Source organism: Cupressus sempervirens, chromosome 2 (assembly GCF_028749045.1).
Source record: "Cupressus sempervirens isolate cs-2001-9-10 chromosome 2, ASM2874904v1, whole genome shotgun sequence".
Classification (NCBI taxonomy): Eukaryota; Viridiplantae; Streptophyta; class Pinopsida; order Cupressales; family Cupressaceae; genus Cupressus; species Cupressus sempervirens.
Genome location: NC_143119.1, coordinates 145,923,441 through 145,941,844, shown reverse-complemented (window position 1 = coordinate 145,941,844; position 18,404 = coordinate 145,923,441). Strand labels below are relative to the sequence as shown.

Here is an 18,404-nt window from a genome sequence, read left to right as displayed (position 1 = left end):
GAACACAACCATTCTTAATTTATTTCGTCGTCATCTCGCTGAAGAGGAGAGGATATGACGCCATTCTAGGCCGAGGATGGCTTGTACAAGAAAAGGTTAAGCATGACTGGAAGAAGAATACACTATCAATGGAAAGCAAAAGACGAAAATTCATTATTGATTTACACACAAATGGTGGGCGAAGAAGCCGTATCATTTGATTCTAAAGAAGAGGATGAAAGAAAGCAGTGATTGGAACCCAATGAGGAAGGAGTCCTATGGTTGGAAGGTGGATTGACAGAGGATGATTTGGATTCGGTGAACGGCCTTTTCCACTGGCAAATGGAGGATTATGAGCTCTTTCTGAGCTGTAATATGTTAAGGGTCGACGAAAGTGAGAAAGAAGAGAAAAAATGAATGTTCGAAGGAATACAAAGAAGCGGAAGAAGGAAGGTAGTTACGACAAAAGCTAAAGGGAAGAACATACAGTACGAACCCAAAAAAAGGAAAGATTCCACCATATGGTACACAATAAAAGGACCGCGCAGAAAGAAAATGTTATGTCGAACCATGAAATTAGTAGAAAGGTGTTGGCAGCAAGGAAAACACATCGTACAGTTTGCACAGGAAACAAAGAGGAAGGGCTTGATAAAAACTTCAGCAGTACGGAGTGAAGGTTCTAAAATAAAGAATACAGTTATTGACGACGAGTGGCAGCCGACAAAAATCATGGTACTGAGTTTCGAGAACAAACTGGGTGATATGGAAAACCTAAGAGAAAGATCGTATAACTTAAATAAACTTGATGAGCAAAAATTGCAGGCACAATGGGCCACAAAGGTGACACAGAACAAGCGCAAAGCGTGGCATGATAAGTACCTAAAACTAAACAAGTTCCAACCAGGACAGCTGGTGTTGAAGTATGGCGGACAGAACGAAATTAAACCGGGGAAGTTTAAAGTCAAATGGGTCGGGCCATACCAAATCCAGGAAGTAGATGATAATGGAGCAATAAAGCTATGAACATTGGACAGGCAGGAAATTCTAGAAACGGTGAACGGTTCCAAGTTAAAAATATATCATGCCAGAACTGTTCCCCCGACAACAAACAATGAGGAGCAGTAGTTTCAAAAAAAAAATGGAAAAAAGAAAGAAAGAAAGCAAAAAAAAAAGGAGTTAAAAGAGCACCGTACGGTAACCGTACGACATCTTAGCGCATTCTAAAAAGAACCATATGGCATCTCATCACACACTAAGGCACCGTATGTTGATGCGAGTTTTGTATCACTTACATAACATATTAGTAATTGAATAACTGATACGGAGTATCAAACATACAATTCCTCTCTTGAAAAGTTATTGCTCACAGGATATGATAATAACTCCAATGTTCCTTAGACTTGTGGATACTCACTCAGTTTTATCGATGTGATTTGCTGGTAATCACGTAGGCGGCCTTACGCAAATTGTTGAGGATGACTTGGAAAGTGGTGGAATGATGGAGATGGTGGTTCGGTGTGAATGCTAGATGATGTTGATGGAAAGTGATGGTGGTGGAGGGTGAATGGTTCTTAAGACTGATGTTTTTCTAACTTTCTTCTTCTTAATTCTAAGTCCTAAATTACTTGCTATCCTACTCCTACTCCTATGGATGGAAGACTAGCAAATGGACTGGAATCGAACCTAATGAAAGCTAGCGAGTGGCCTCACTTGCACAGGTGCAATGATTCAAAGGAATAATATACTAGTTTGCCACACAAGGCTTCCCAACAAGCCGCTAGGATGCTAATGGTCTAGTCTTGATCCCTATCAAACACCTACTAATGCTACCATATAACTATCCATCTACCTTACTCTTACTAAGCAACTTGAAATGAAATTTGCTTCAATAACTTGAAAAGAAATCTACTCTAACTTTTGGAAGTAGAAACCATGCAATAATCTCCTTGGCATAAATTATATCTTGTACCAACTATAACAATTTGTTATGTTAGTTAAACATTTGATAATTTCCTTTAAGCGGCGATTTCTTCAAGTAGTGTTTGGGCCGACCTAGAGAGGGTCATGTCCCTTTAAGGGGCATGTCCTTTGGTCTTGATTTAAAGGGTAGGTTTTATTGTAGTTTGAGGACACACAATAAACACAAGTCTGCTCCCTCAAGCAATAATACCTATACGAATTCATTGCAGATATAAAACAAATTCAGATCAGAGTTAAAAGTGATAACTCCTCCTACCTTCAGAATTATAAGAAGATCATATTCAACACTTAAAGGATATTATAGAAGTCTGAGTTTTAGAATAAAATTTGCAGAAACTTTACAGTTAGAACATTCTAACAAGGGTTCAAAGGTCTCCTAATAGGGATTTGTCCTCTCACAAGGATTGTTATACTAAATGCATTGTATTTAACTCCTAACAAAGCCACATCCTTTCACAAAGAACTTATATATTAGTACATTATCTTGTGGGTGCTATCCCCACTGGGTTTTGCCTCTGATCAAGGGTTTACCTAGTCCATTATTCATTGTGTTACGGTGTATACTTTCTTCTTGCTGTGCATCATTGTTTTAATTATTGAAGATAGGATTTATAAGTTTGGATTTAATTATATTTTCTCACAATTGATTCACCCCCCAAGAGTGCAAGCATCAATAGCAAAAATCTTGGCGAATATGCATGTGAAAGGGCAAAAATTCAAGAAGAAAGAAAGATGGATGATTTTGAAGCTTTGATTGCAAAGAGAGCCTAAAAGGAAGCATTTAAAAACAAGTTACCTTTTGTTTGCTATAACTATAAGAAGATTGGTCATTTTTCTTATAGATGTCCTACAAGAGAACCTAAGGTGAAACCTAGACCTTGCAAATCAAAATTTCCTAAAGAATGTCTTTATGTTAGTGATGATGAGATTGAAGTCAAAGATATCAATTTTATGATTAGTGATGATGAAGATGAAATAGGATTTGTTGTTATTAAAGAGGAAAGTCCTATTAAAGAAGAAAAACCACTTGTTTCACATGTTGAGAAAAAGAAAACATATTGGATTATAGATAGTGGATGTTCATATCGCATGATAGGTGACAAAGATAGGTTTGTTGAATTAAAGAGCTATGATGGAGGTGTTGTTAGAGTTGGTAACAATGTGCCTTGCTTGATAAAGGGAAAAAGGTTTTATATCTCTTAATGGTAAGACAAACACTAATGATGAATTATTTGTTGACAGACTAAAACAAAACTTGCCAAATGTTGGACAGCTTGTTGATAAACGCCATTATTTGCAATTCACAAATAAGAAATGTTCAATTAAGGATAAGCAAGGGAATGTGATTGCCACAGGTACAAGGACCAAAGGTAATGTATTTCAGTGGAACCCCACTAAGATAAGTTGTTTTGTTGCAAAAGTTGATGACAGTTATGACCTAGGAGATTGTCATATAAATTTTGATAATATAGTGAAGGTGAGAAATTCTAATGCGATCAGAGATCTACCAAGATTGTAAAACCTTCTAACATGATGTGTAAGGAATGTCTAATGGAAAAAAAAGAAAAGGCACACATTTTAGAGCAAAACATTCACTATTTCAGAGAAGTTGGAGATTGTACACACAAATTTATGTGGACCTATCAAGACAAAAACATACTATGGTGAGAGATACTTTATTCTTTTCATTGATGATTTCACTAGGATGATGTGGGTTGCCTTCTTCAAAGAAAAATCTGAAGCATTTGATAAATTTAAGATCTTTAAGGAAAAAGTTGAGAATGAATCAGGATTAAAGGCAAAATATTTAAGGTCTAACAGAGGAGGAGAATTTACATCTAATCAATTTAGTGCATATTGTGAGGATAATGGAATTTGCAAACAAACTTCAGCACCTAAAACACCACAACAATGCTTAAGATTGTAGCTTCCATTGAGATCTTTATCTATGATTTTTAGAAATATGATCATTACAACTGTTATGGTCATCTTCAACTAAAGAAGACATTTGTGATAATAATTAAGATAATATTAAATATGGTGACATATGTCATATGTGATCATAGAAGCATGCATTTGGAAATATGAAGAGACTTGTTTTGGGAAATTGAAGAGACTTTCTGTTGTGATGTGAAGAGTCTCTCAAACTCTATCTATTTCTATGATTACCTTATGTATGTGCATCACATCAAGCGAAAAGCTTTGTACTTGAATTTCTTTCTTGATCAATAAAAGTGATATTTTTGTGTGATTAGGTTTTTCTCTTCGAGTGGAAGGGTTTTCCTAGGATAATCTTGTGTCTCTCATACCTATTTTGCTCTCCCTTAATATTGTTTATCTTGATTTTTTGAGTAAAACTTAACATGATATCAAAGCCAAGTTGGATAACAACAATTAAAGGAGCATTGAAGTCAATAGCTCGATAAAGATTCTCATACTTGCACTTATCTTCAACAAGCTTCTTAGATTTTTGTGTGTCTATGGATGGCGTTGTTTCTCTTGTTCTAGATTGGATGTCATGGAGGTTTATTTACGAGCTTGCAAGGGAAGCTCAAATGATTTTTGAAGTAGTTCAAAACATTGTTTCTTTGGATTATTCAAATCAGGAGGGAAATTGAATATTGAAGAGCAAGTTCTTTTCTAGTATGATATTAGCTCTATTGTCCTACATTTTGTCACTACAAAATGTTGGTAACAACACGAAACTTTTTCAAGCTAGTTTCACATTTCTCTAAGCTTGAATTTGATATTCAATTGCTTAATGTTGATCAATCGATCCATTTCAATTCGTATATCAAATCTTTTTACTGAAGGCTTTCGTCAAGTCTTTTTCGTTTTTTTTTTGTCAAGCCTTTGCTTGATTTTTGAAGCCTTCAACGTCCGTTGTTTGCTTTTGAGTTTGTTTTTATTGGTTTTTAGTCCTTTGGTTTTGCTCATGTCATGTCTTTCACTTTTCCCTTCGATTCGGTCTAACCTAGAGCTCAATCGGAGTTGTCAGTCAAGAGATATGCCCATTGTAGTGCCTCAAAAGTGTACCCTTTTGGTGCAATAGCACGAATTAAAAATGTGATGTTATATTTTTTATTTGACTTTCACTTTTTGATAAATATAACTTATATTCACTTTTTGTTATGTTTTTAAGTTACTTTAACTTAAAAATTTTAACTTAAAGTGACTACAGTGCACTTTATGTTATAATTTTAAGTTGAGTTACTTTTTAATTTTTCACTTAAAGTAACTATATAACTATATAGTTCTAGTTTAATTTTTGGTTTTTTTAATCAATTGCTTATTTAAATGTTACTTTATAAATATGTTATCCTTTTAAATATGATAGATAAATATTGTTTATGACCCATTTAGTAACATTTTTATAAAATTAAGTGAATTAAATGACTTAAAGTTATCAAAAGTGGATATTTTATATGTAATTACATATAAAATCCATCAAAAGTGGACATTTGACATGTCATTGCATATAAAATTCATTTTGGCGGACCTTTTTGATGTCATTACATCAAAAGGCTATCATAAGTGGACCTTTTTGATGCCACTGCATCAAAAGTGAAGTTTTTATGCCTTTACATCTAAAATGTGAGATGTATTTTGAAACATGCATCCTCCTCCAAAAGGTCCGATTTTGCTTGTATGCATATTTTAAAACATGCATCCTCCTCCAAAAAGTGTGATTTTGCTTGTATGCACATTTTTAAACATGTTCTTGACTCTAAAAGGTCCGATTTTATACTAAGACATGTTTTAATATATGCTTTGGCCTCCAAAAAGTCCAATTTTGAAGAACTATATGTTTTTGCCCTCCAAGAACCCGATTTTGATCATAAGTGGAGATTTTCTTGATGGATTTACATGAAATCTTTTCCATTTGAGGCATTTTTGATGGGCAATGAGTTTTCTTGCATTAAAAATGGATTCAACAAGTTAAAAAATGTTTTTGGAAGTGCCAAACTGGGCACATTTTTGGGGAAATCAGCAAATAACTTCATTTTTTATCCATGATTTGGCTCCAAAGCAAATTGATTTGGCTTCTTTTTGGAATTGCATTACATGTTGATGCATATTTTGGTGTTTAAACGCCAAAACGTTTTGATCTTGCATCATGGTGAAAAATGTTTTTTACCAAAAACGTCCAAAGCATGAGCATCTCAAAAACGTTGGGAGATTGTAACTACCCATGCTCGGGTATATGAGGAAGGTAGATCATATTTTGAAGGGTTGGAAGAATTACCATCAAGCACGTGCGACAGTACTATATGGACATTTCTGCAGGGTTTCCTTTTGTTTCATGCAGTAGTACGGCCTTTTACGAATTGGCATAGTAGATCCAATTCATGTTTTTGATAGATTAGGTTTTATTGATTCTTTTCCATATTCACATTGGTGCTTGAGCTCTAGGGTTTGCAAGTTACAAGTTTTTCTTGTTGACTGGTCTGTGAATCAATTCAATGGAAGAATAAGATCGTAAGCAGGGGTTAGGGTTCTAAGAAGAGGACTAGTGGGACTAGTGCCTTAAAAGGAAGCTTAAGTCCACATCAAATCAACTATACCTAGGAGGCAAGTTGGTGAAGGAGCCTTGGAGGCTTGTATTGGTGAGGAGGACAAAGAACAAGAATCTTTGGAAGATTCAAGATTAGACCATAACTAAAAGTTGTTTGGATAGGATCCTAGACCCTCTGCATCAGTCACCAAACCCTCTGCATCAGTCACCAAAGTCTAGCCAACAACACCTTGCTCGTTGTCCCATCAGGTCCCATGTGGCCCCCCACTAACCCTTCATGGGATTCTCTCAGAACCCCTGGAATTTCTTCCTCCATAACACATCTCCTTAATATCCCATCTAGTCCCATCTTGTACAATAATCCCTCGATCAACTGGAATGTTTGGCTTTTGAGTGCAATCTTTCTCCTCTCCTTTGTCGACATCTCTCTCGAAAAGGTAACAGTTGACAAATATTGTCCAACTCTTTTGTGTCATTGTGGTCATATGGAAATCTAAAATTAGTCAGCATCCGGGAAATCTCTGTTCACCCCACTGCCAGGGGCTTCTCTTGACTTAATCCTTGATAATTGATCTTCTTTTACATGACTTTTTCCTAGCCACACTATGATCTTAAAAGTAAATTCTTGAAAAAGGATTAGCCATCTACTCACCCGTCCTTGAATCTCAGGCTTGTTTACCAAGTACATCAATGCTTGATGGTCAACAAAAAATGTAAAGGGAGTGGCTAGTAAATAGTGTCTAAATTTTTGTACTGCATAGACCATACCTAATGCCTCTCCTTTAGTGGTGTTGTAGTTTCGCTCTGCTTTTGACAGTAGCCTGCTCACAAAGTACACTGAATGGTCCAGTCCTTCCTTCCCAATTTGCGCTAGAGTGGCCCCTATTGCATAGTTAGAAGCATCCACGTGGACATTGAATTCTTTACTCCAATCGGGTATATGAGAATCAGAGCACCCGACAGCCTCTTTTTTAGCTCCTAAAAAGGCTCTTGTTCTTGTCCCCAGCAAAACTGTTCTCCTTTCTTGGTTAGTTTTTCCAAAGGTAAAGATACTTTGGCAAATCTTTTTAAAAACCTCTTGTAGTACCCTACGTGTTCCAAGGACTTGACCCCAATAACATTTGATGGAATTTCCATATCCAAAATGACCTTGCTCTTGTTAGGATTTGTTTACAATCCTTCCTTGCATACTATATGACAAAGAAGTCTTCCTTGTAGGACCATGAATCTGCATTTCTTTCGGTTCAAGGCTAGCCTTGTTCTTCGGCATCAATTGATGCATTCACAAATGACTTTGAGGTGATTCTCCTTCCCACTGTAGACAAACCAATCGTCCAAAAAGGCTCTAAAATTCCCTATCGACATACCGTCAAAGATATGTAGTATGATTCTTTGGAACGTGGTCGGTGCATTGCACAACCCAAATGGCATTCTATTATAGGCATACACCCCATCTTTAATGATAAATGTAGTCTTTAGCTTATCCTCCTCGACAATACTAATTTGATTATATCCTGAAAATCAGTCCATGAAGGAGTACATTTCATGGCCAGCTACTTCTTCTAGGATGCTATCTATGAACGAAATTGGAAAAGGATCTTTTATAGTTACCACATTCAGGCATGTGAAATCAACACATATCCTAGTTTAATTACCATCATTCTTCAATGATATGACTATCGGAGATACCCACTTCTAGTTTGTACGTTGACTATTATCCCGGCTTCCAGCATTTTTGTAATTTCTTCCTGAACCTTGGCTGCGTAGTTTTTATTCATTTGGTATGTTTGCTTGCACATTGGTCTTGCTCCTAGTATCAATGGTATCTGATAGACACAGTTCCAGGAGTACTCCTTTCAAGTCCTTGTTGGTCCATGCAAACACATCCTTATATTCAAGGAAAATTCTGAATGTTATCTTCTTCAAAACCGGGTCCCAGTCATCTCCTATAAAGATCTCCTTGGATTGGTTCTTCTCACCCAAGTTTAGTGTTTACAACTTAGCCTCTTTGTAATCTACCTCCTCAAATACGTGTGCCAGTTTATTGTTTAGAAGTGTTATACCCTCTCTGTATTCCTTGTAGCCCTCTGGGTATCTTTCTTCTGATTCAACTTCTTGGATTTGTAACATATTACATTCTGGCTGGAAAACTTCGTAGTCTCCCATTTGCCAGTGAAATAATCCATTAAGGGAGCTCGTTTCATCTTTTGAGCACTTCCCAAGTCTGAGCACCCTTTCCTCATCTAGTTCCACCCCTTCATGGTCCTCTCCCTTTGCTTCTGAAATCGATGCCAGGTCTTGACTTATAGACTAGTTCCTTAGATCTATGGTGTACTTCTTGTTGTCTGCCTCAATGAACAAAGTGTTTCCCTTCCAATTGTGGGTAGCCATTGTCATAACTAGCCATCCTCTCCCTAGTAGGGCGTCATACCCTTTTTCTCTATAGTAATAACCACAAAATCTAGGAATAATTGTTGCATGCCAATTACTACTTCTTATCCCATCAAGGTTCCTATTGGCTTGATTCCATGTTGCTTTGCATCCACCAATTGGAATGTGGGTGGTCAGAGTGTGGGTTTCCCTATTGCCTTCCATGTTTCCACAGATAAAACATTCATGCCAGAGCCTCCATCAACAATAGTATTTGAAAGTTTAAACCCCATTATTTCCATTTCCACCACTGTTGGTGTCCTCCCCATTCCTATAGTGAATAGGGTGGTGTTCTCTTTCTCGACTTGTGCTTCCTCTTTCTTCTTGTCTTTGGAGGGTGTTCCTTTGATGCCTACCCCTTGTGTTAATGCTACTTGTAGCTGAGGTAGTATTTCTAGTAGATCGGCAATCTTCACCAGAATAGTGGTCTCTAGTACTTGTTTCATGATATTCGGTACCCACTCATTGGTAGAAGTTTTATTCATAATTGCCTTCTCTTCTGTTGTCATGTTATCTTGAATGTCATTTTTGGCTTCATGAAATATTTTCTTTTCCATAGTAGCATCCGGGTAAACAAGTTTCTTGGCCTGCATCCTTTTCATAACAAGGATTTCCTTTTTTGGTTCTTCAATATCCAGCATGTTCACCCCTTATTGCCTGGGGCAATTCGGATCCTCATGATTGCCTAGTCCACACCATTTATACAGCATTCCTCCATTCTCACAGTCTCGTGCAAAATGCCCCCATCCGTTGCACCACCTACATTGAATCATAGGTCTTTTCTTGGAATCATACTAGATTGCTCTCTAAAGTGTGTTGTTGTTGCTTTTATTATTACTCCCTCGTCTACTATGTATGTAACCTCCAAGTGAGGCTTCTGCATTTGTGTTTCGTAGAGTGGAAGGTGGTGTGGATTATTCCCCCAGGATGAAGAATACTTGTGCATTCCATGCTTTTAGATTGTAAGGGCAGTCTTTGATTGCATGTCCCAATAGTTGACAGATCTCACAGAATGCTTTTCTCAGGCATGTCCCTTTTGTATGGCCCTCCTTTTCACAGTCTATACACCATAGTTCCCTTCATTCCCTTTTTTCTTCCTTCCTTCCTGTTACCTCCTTCATTAATTGCATCATATCTATCCTCAAATCTTGCATGTCGCAAATTCCTCCCCACTTTCTTCTGAGCTTTCACTCCCGCTTGTGTGTCGTTTGGCCTTGGCGGTTTTGTTCTCACTTTCTATATCCATTGCGCGAGTACATGCATCCACAAAGGTTAATGGTGGAACTATTTTCATCTTTTTCCTTAGCGATGGTGTCAAACCTTCAATTAACCACCTTTTCTTCAGTCCATCCACAGGCTTGTTGTCAAGCTTTCCTATCAATTCCTTCAACCTCCTACTATACGCTTTGACGGATTCATTCTTCCCTTGCCTTGTATTATAAATCTCTGTCACTATTTCATTTTCATCCTGAAGGAGTCTGAATTCTTCTTCAAAGGTTGTACGAAGATTATTCCATGTGCTCTTCTTGCTTGCCTCCAACTCTGTATACCAGTCAATGGCTATACCTCTTAGTATGGTTGGAAATGCTTTCAGCCATTCATTCACATCATTCTCTCTATTTTCTTGCCATATGGTTATGCATGTTTTACAGTGACGTGCAAGGTCCTCCGACCCATCCCCCATGAATCTTGGGAATTTTTGTTTGTCCATTGCCATTTTTTTGCTCTTTTTCCCTCCTGATGGGATGCTCCCTCCTAAAAGGAAACTCCCTCCTGACTGAAAACTCCCTCCCGACGGGCTAGATTCTTGGTTGCTAATCCCAACGATATCTCCTTCTCCTGAGCTTGGGTTTTGTTCTTGTCGAAGCTCTCTGCGTGCAAGGGTTTCTAGATTTCTACACCCTACCTTCCTTCTTGATGTCTCAGAGATAGTCAAAATGGCTATTCCTTCAATTGTATGTTCAATCAATCTTTCATGGTTTCAGAAGTGGTCTCCCTGTCCCCTTAGATTATGACATCTTTCCTCTTGTTGTTGGAGATATAATGTCCTCAAGGCGACTTACTCCTCAGTTTCTTCCTCTAGTACCTGCTTCGGATATTTACTTGAATCAAGGGCATGAATTGGTTTAGTGTCTATTTCCCTTCCTTGAATTATCACGCTCCTCCAAGTCTTGTTCCTGTGTCCTTTTAGCGCACTGCTGGAGCACTTGTTGCCTCTTTTGTTCTCTTTCTGTTTTAGCTCCTTCCTTGACACATACCAAGTTTCTTGCCAACGGGCAAGGGATCTATCCAAGTAGATCGTACGCTGCTGGTGGCACCATAAGTTTGTCCTGTACCATGCTCTCCGAAACTGTTCTCTCACGGTCTTCCCTTTGCATGTACTAGTTTACCGAAACTTCTTAGGCCGCCACTAGAGCGTGTGTCAACTGATCTTCTCTGGTTATTTCCTCCTCTTAACTGTCATTGTTTGTCACTTGTATACATGGTAGGAAGGGTCTTCCCATTACTCCATCCTGTCTACCCGACGAACTCCAAGTTCGGACTTAGGCAACGACACCAAAATGTAGAATGGATGTTAATACAGGACACACAGAGTAATATAGCATAGGTTTCATAATACCAACAAAACATTCATTATTCGTGCCAAAATACCAAAAGCCAAGGAAATGTTATTTCTTTCTATTGATTACCAAAAAAACATGAGTACATCATCAATATTCCAAAGTCCATATAAAAGGGTTGGTTGGTTGGGAAAACCAACTGACACATTCCTTCACTTCCTAACTACTCAACCCACTCAAGCTTAACAAGTGTTAAATACAATATTACTTTATTATGTACTACACCTACAGTCACCTTATACAAAAAGGTGGAAGCAATTGTTCTTCACCATTGGAACAAAATGACTACTCCTTTGCATCTCCTAGCTTATGCTCTCTCCCCTAGGTATTATAACACAAAGGTACTTGTTATTTCAGCTAGAGTAGCATCTTATGGAGATGTTGAGATTGCTAGTAGATATAAGAGGGCATTCAGTAGGATCTTTAGCGATCCAGAGTGGGGGCAAATGTAAGGAGAGACTTTGGGTTATTCATCTCAGGAAAAAATGCAGATCCTATTGCTCTGAATAACCAAAGTAGAATGGATAGTATTACATGGTGGGATATCCATTAACAAGATTATTTTTACCTTCAACCTTATGCAATAAAGATCCTGTACCACAAGTCAAATTTTAATTTTAATTTTTTAAAGTATTTTTTATTTGTTTTGGCCACTTGCAATGTATATATTAACACTTAATTTGTTTGTTTTCTCTCTAGGTTGCTAGCTCTTCTGCCACTAAGTGTAATTGGAGTACATATTCCTTTATCCACTAAATTAAGTGTAAGCAATTGGGCTCCAAAAAAGCAGAAGACTTGGTGTTTGTGCACAACTTGCACCTTCTATCACGTAAGGACCCAAAATACAAGGGGGCAGAGAAGCTTTGAGATGTGACACCCCAGTTTGCTGACTTGGATATGATGATTGAGGATCTTCCTAGAGCCACACTGCTTGATATAAATGATGAGGATGACACAGCACCCTCGACTACTAGTGGAACCGGTTATGGTTCCAATGAGGAGGATGAGTTACTTGCAGTCAGTGAAAACCCCAATGATCCACATTTTTTAGACAATCCATTTGATGTTTTATGAATCATTAGTTAGTCTGTCTATAGATTCATAGTATGAAATGATTTAGTTTTAGGATTTTGTATATTTCTCTTGTTATTTTGACTATACACACACACACACACATATTCATGAATCCTTAGGAATCATAATGGGGAAAATAATCACAAATCCACAAATTTGATTTGCGAACCCGAATCGGCAACTAAGCTCAAGAAAGTTACGTCTTTTTTTTTTTTCCTTCTTTGGTGCCATGAAAGCCCTTCCCCATCGATCTGGAAAACTGGTTCAAGGTCTTCAGAGAGATACCTATTCAACCAATTATGTAGATTTTGGAATCTTAATTTAACTATTTGAAATTGTTGTCAAAACAGAATAATAGAATGGTGTCCAAAAACTATAATTGTTACAAAGTGAATAAATCAAATGCAACAAAGCAAGATGTAACAAATAACAAATATGTCAGAGTATTTATTATTTGGCCAAACTTTCCTGACGAGCTACCATAATTAACAAATAAAGATGCACATTTCTTTCACTAGTTTATATTCCTGCAAGTTAATATAAAAGCTTTTCAGGTTAAAACAATAAGTTACATAAATACCTTCGGCATATAAATGCAATTAGATCTGCTGTGAAGTCTCTAAGCTCCCAATGGTTCTGAGTGAATCGTGTTCCTAATCTTTTGGCAACAAGGCATGTAATCACAGAGGGCATTAGCTGATGCAACTGCAAATAAACTGCTATGTCAGGAATACCCTTAACATAAAACACTGAGGCAAAATGCCACTAATGTACACAATCCAAATGAATAAATATTAAATATATACCTGCCTATTTCTAAGGATTTTCCTTTCATTATTCAAGACGATAGGAAACTTAACTAGCCCATTAAAATTACTCATGGAAACATACTACAAGAAAATAGATTCAACTGCCAAAGCCACAATAATCAGTGTGAGACAAGTATACAATTGGAAGATAAGATGAAGTGGGTGATATCTATGAAATTGTTCTGTATATCGTGTTTCTGTTTAGTTTATAAAAGCATGTGAGATAAAAGCTACAGAAGATCGTGCAGAAAGAAATAAATGGGTGCAGAAGTTAGTAAATATTCTTGACTACTTTTGCACCTCTGTTGACATGGGTAGATCCATAAAATAAAGCTTTGCTTAAGGGAACTGTATATGTTAAGAAATGAGAAATTTAAAAGCTTACATAAGGCTCAATGTGTATGTGTGAATTGTGCAAAAGGCTCCGCACCACACGCATCAATGCAAAAAGAAGAGCATAATCACCTAAACTCCTGGTTACCTGACATGAAACATGTAAGTATTGGTGCCATGCCTCACCAATTATGTCTGTCTATTGAAATTATTGTTAAAAAGAAAAATCACCTCATCTGCAATGAACTGAGTGAAATATGGGACCAATGGATGAAGTCCAGAATCTGTAGACAGACTAACTAATGATTCCTTGAATAAGGCAGAGCTAGCTTGGGTAACAATGAGTTCAGTGATTTTCTCAAAGTATAGCTGCATCAGAAAATAACTTTCCATTAACACTTTCTTAGCACATCAAAAGGACTTTTGGATCAATACACTACTAATGGATAGTATAAGATTGTCAGACTCTCTGCTGGCTTGACCATCAAGTTGACAAATTGAATTCATCTTTCAAACTAAATAGCTTACAGAGAAAACTTCAATTATACCTGAAGTTCTCTAGATAGCACATGTTTAACAGGAAGTTTCACATCAATAGCAAGGCCATGATCATTGTCGTGTTCAGTCTTCTTGTTTTCTGAGGGAACAACAAGTGCTGAAAAGAAAGAAGTATTAAATGGGGCCAATGCAATTCCAGAAAGTTAGCAAATATTTAAAATCTGATGTGGCAATATTGTCAAATATGAAGATCCAATGTCAAATGTGAAGATCCAAGGGTGAAGAGTATAATGTTTGATCAGTCTGCACTCGGTCATGGCTATCGAAAAACCAATAAGGTTCCAAAATCCACCTCAGGAAAAATAGCTTTTAATCAAATGACACATCTGACCCAAAAATAAATATTGAGAAAGGAATGAATGCAGAAACCTCCAGATGTAGGATTTTCAGGAATGGCTGGCTGCACTCCTTCAATGGCCAGCCAGTGGACTACAACTGCAGTTTCCAGTGGTGTTTTTGGTAGAGGTACTTCAATAACCTGTGAACCCATTTTGATATGTTAGATAGACAATAGCATTTGACACGCAACGTACAATACAGTTGATAAGATTTCATGTGAATAGAAAGAGACTTACATCCTTAAATTCCATGTCTTTATCCTCAATGTAGAATAAATCTGCATGCCCAACAGCCTTTTTAAATTTCAAAGGATCTTCTGAAGCAAAACCATAAATGGGCTACACCACACCAAAGCATAGTTAGCATACAAAATTAACCATATAATGTGTAAAAAGCTGAAATTCAGGCAGACAGACATGAAAGAAAACTGTTCTAGCCCATCTGTCGTTTCCCCTTTCCAAAAGTAGCACTTATTAAATATAGTAAGTGCTTCCTGTTGTCCAGAAATATAAATCAGTCGCACTAGACAATGTGGGAAAAAAATATATTAATTCAATACTTTGTTTGTTGCAGTGCAATTCCCATATTTTGAACAAATAAATATTTTATTCTCTCTTTGGCAAAGGGTTCTTTTTGGAGCCTATAAGCAGTAGCTGGAAGAGAAATTCAGTGATCTGTGATTAATTGTCTGTTGCAACTGATGGAGCTGACTGGTGATAACAGTGGTCAAGCATTATTTTAATATTTTGGGCCAGCATTTGATGATGCCTCTTCATACAAGGCATGGGAATGTTAGACACCCATCTTTGGCCATTCACATATTTAACACAATGAAATTGTCATCCAGACTTATTGCCATTTTATCTCGAGTCTCATAGAGTTTTGTCTATGTTTCTTCAAAGGCTGGTACACCATTAGAGTTGAAGGCTTGTTGACAAGATACCCATAGGTTTCGGGAAATCTGAGGATAAGCGTCCTTCGATTGCAGCAAGTAATCTCATTCAGCAGTTCCATTTCTGCAAGAAGAGTTTTTAGCTTCAGCAGTTTCCAGTGTTGTAGTTTGCAAGATTTGTTGTAGTTTCCAATGTTCCAAATTTGGGGGTTGATTGGTTTATTGAGTTTTCTGTAGAAGTATTGATGTTCCTATTAATTTTCTATAGATACCCCTTTACAATACCCCTTTACATGTGTAGGTTTACTCATCAAGAAGTATGGAATCTACTAACATGTGAAGGTTTATTCATCAACACGGCATTACAGCTTGTAGCTTTTTCAAATTGCATATAAATCATTTCTTTTTTATAAACTTTGATTGCATTTTGTTGACTAGTATTTTTTTTTGTGCAACCAATTTCCCTTTGCCAAATGTCATGGCCATAATGCAAACAACAAGCCTATTAGAGAAGGGCTAAGCACACCAACGACGAAGCCCTTACCCACCCTCGTCCACCCCGCCGCCACCACCTACTGTGATGCATTTTTAAAATGACCATGCTGATTACAGTCACATTGTGGACCAAATTTATGCCCTTAGAGTTTGTTTTTGAACCCTTAGTGCCTAAAGGGGAATTTTCTCAAACTTGCATAACTTTTCATCAGGGAATCAAATTTTTTTTTAAAAAGAGAAGATTTTTGGAAAGTTGGTTCTATGAATTTTCTAAGTTAATTTCCATTATTTTGTTGTTTGATGATAGTAATTGTTGTTCCGAGCTAGATCCTTTTTTTGCTCTCAAGCTCATCTTTTTGCCACTATCTCTAATTTTCACGATTCTTGCAGCATTGGAAAGGTATTGAGGAGCTCCATCCAACCACCAATGTGTTTTTTCCTACTTTTGACACTTGTTTCAATTCTTCTCTGGTAGGTATCATGTAGTACTACTTGAATATTTTGGCAGTTAGGGAGGTGTTGTTTCGATCTAATCACTTCATTCAGCCACATTTAATGAATTGATCTCTTATTTTATCATCTAAGAAGTGTACCATTGCTGAGTTAAGAAACTTATCCTTTGGTAATCAATCTAAGGAAATTTATGAGTCTCGGCAAAAAGGAATCCTAACAAATGGCAGGTGGCTCAATCTTTTTCCTCAGCTTTATGGACTCATCACCAAGCAAAAGAAAACATGTAAGAAATCACTTTGGGGTAGTAAGAATAGTCATATCATAGGATTGATTGGTTCTAGTTTCAATGCAAGCATCTTTAGAGAGACCTACAAATAGATTTCAAGAATTAGGTGTTCACACACAAATTGGGCTAAGATTTGGGAGATTCTTGAAGATCTATAAAACCTCTATTCCAAAATGATCCTACACCAAATTCTCTCATTCCAATTGATGATGTTGACAAATTTTTTTTTTGATAATGATATTGTTTAATATGTAAAACAATTGGAGGGGTGAATTAGTTGTCCACAAAAATTTAAACCTTTATACAACTATAATCAATTCCACCCAACATACTTAAACCTTAATGGCAGAAAGATGATAACATGAAAGCATAGCTATCACCAAACACATGAAACACCAGATTACATGGGAATTCTTGTTAAGGGAAAAACCGCAGAGAAGATTTTTATCAAATATATAAACTCCTGTTAAGGTTACACATTTTAAGATGATTTTTACAAAGAAAGGCTCATTGTCCAAAGGCTCACTACCCAGAAGAACAAGGATAAAAGAGAATGGATCCACCATTGATGCACAAGAGCAACTCAACCCATTGATTTGTAGATACCTCAAGCTCATTGCCAACCCACCTCTCGTGAGAATGAATGGAACACTTAGAGCATCTAGATGGTGCTCACATGGATGAAGCACCAGGACTTCCCAGGAGGTTGCCCATCCCAATACTACTCCAACTCGAGTAGAGTTCCTCCATGGTTAAACCCAGTCTACTTGCAACCCCATTTGCAAAACCTTCTAAAAGTGTTGTGCCCTATAAACCATCATTAGAAAGCCCCTTAAGCTCATCAATTATAAGTGGGGTATATTTCCCACAACAAGTCAAATTGCGATATTGCTTTCAAGATTCAACCATGTAGTTTTTTTAGTCAAACACATTGACCCATGTTTCATGAGAAGTGGTTCACAAAAACCCATCTCTCATAAGAATGAATGGAACACTTAGCACTCTTTGCATCTAGGTGATGCTCACAGAGGTAAAGTAGCAAGACTTCTCGAGAGATTACCCATCTTAGTACTACTCCAGCTTGAACGTGCTTAACTATGGAACTTCCTCCATGATTGAACTCAATCTACTTGCAAGCCCATTTGCAAAAGCTTCAGCATGTGTTATTCTAGAAATCTTAGTCATCTAGTTAAGATTGCATCATATCTTATCTTTATAACTTTTACTTAATTCTAGTTACCTTGATCATTGAATATTTGTTTGATTTAGTTGTCTCATAGCATAGGATTAAGACACATGTCATAATCTTTTCTAATTCTATCCCTTAATGTTTTCTATATAAGCAATACCATCTCATGTATATTTCATATTCAGTCAATCATGAAGCAAGCTATTCTTCCCATTTTCTCTTTTGTGGGAGATATTTTTGTCTAGTGGCTAATCCTGGGGTTTTTAAGGAGTTATCATTAACTCCTACATTAAGCACTAGAGACTCAATAAATTTGGCTACATAGAGAGATTCAAGGAAGAGAATCATGTTTCATATGTAATGGCCCTCCTCAAATCTGCTCTCAAAGATGCTGATTGAAGGCTCAAAGAATTTTGTCAAACAATTCACATGCAAGAGACATATGACTGA

The 18,404-nt window shown here is 37.0% G+C and overlaps 1 protein-coding gene across 1 annotated transcript in view; it reads right to left on the bottom strand.

Annotated features, from left to right (window-relative positions):
• LOC149571462 (transcription initiation factor TFIID subunit 6-like) overlaps window positions 1-18,404 on the bottom strand; it is a 94,462-nt gene that overhangs the window by 14,572 nt on the left and 61,486 nt on the right. The window contains exons 4-9 of the mRNA XM_089812978.1: window positions 14,876-14,977; window positions 14,670-14,778; window positions 14,291-14,397; window positions 13,974-14,111; window positions 13,795-13,890; window positions 13,181-13,305 (exon numbers count right to left, since the gene is read on the bottom strand). Of these exons, the coding sequence (XP_089669104.1) occupies window positions 13,181-13,305; window positions 13,795-13,890; window positions 13,974-14,111; window positions 14,291-14,397; window positions 14,670-14,778; window positions 14,876-14,977 (677 nt within the window). The remainder of the gene's footprint in view (window positions 1-13,180; window positions 13,306-13,794; window positions 13,891-13,973; window positions 14,112-14,290; window positions 14,398-14,669; window positions 14,779-14,875; window positions 14,978-18,404) is intronic.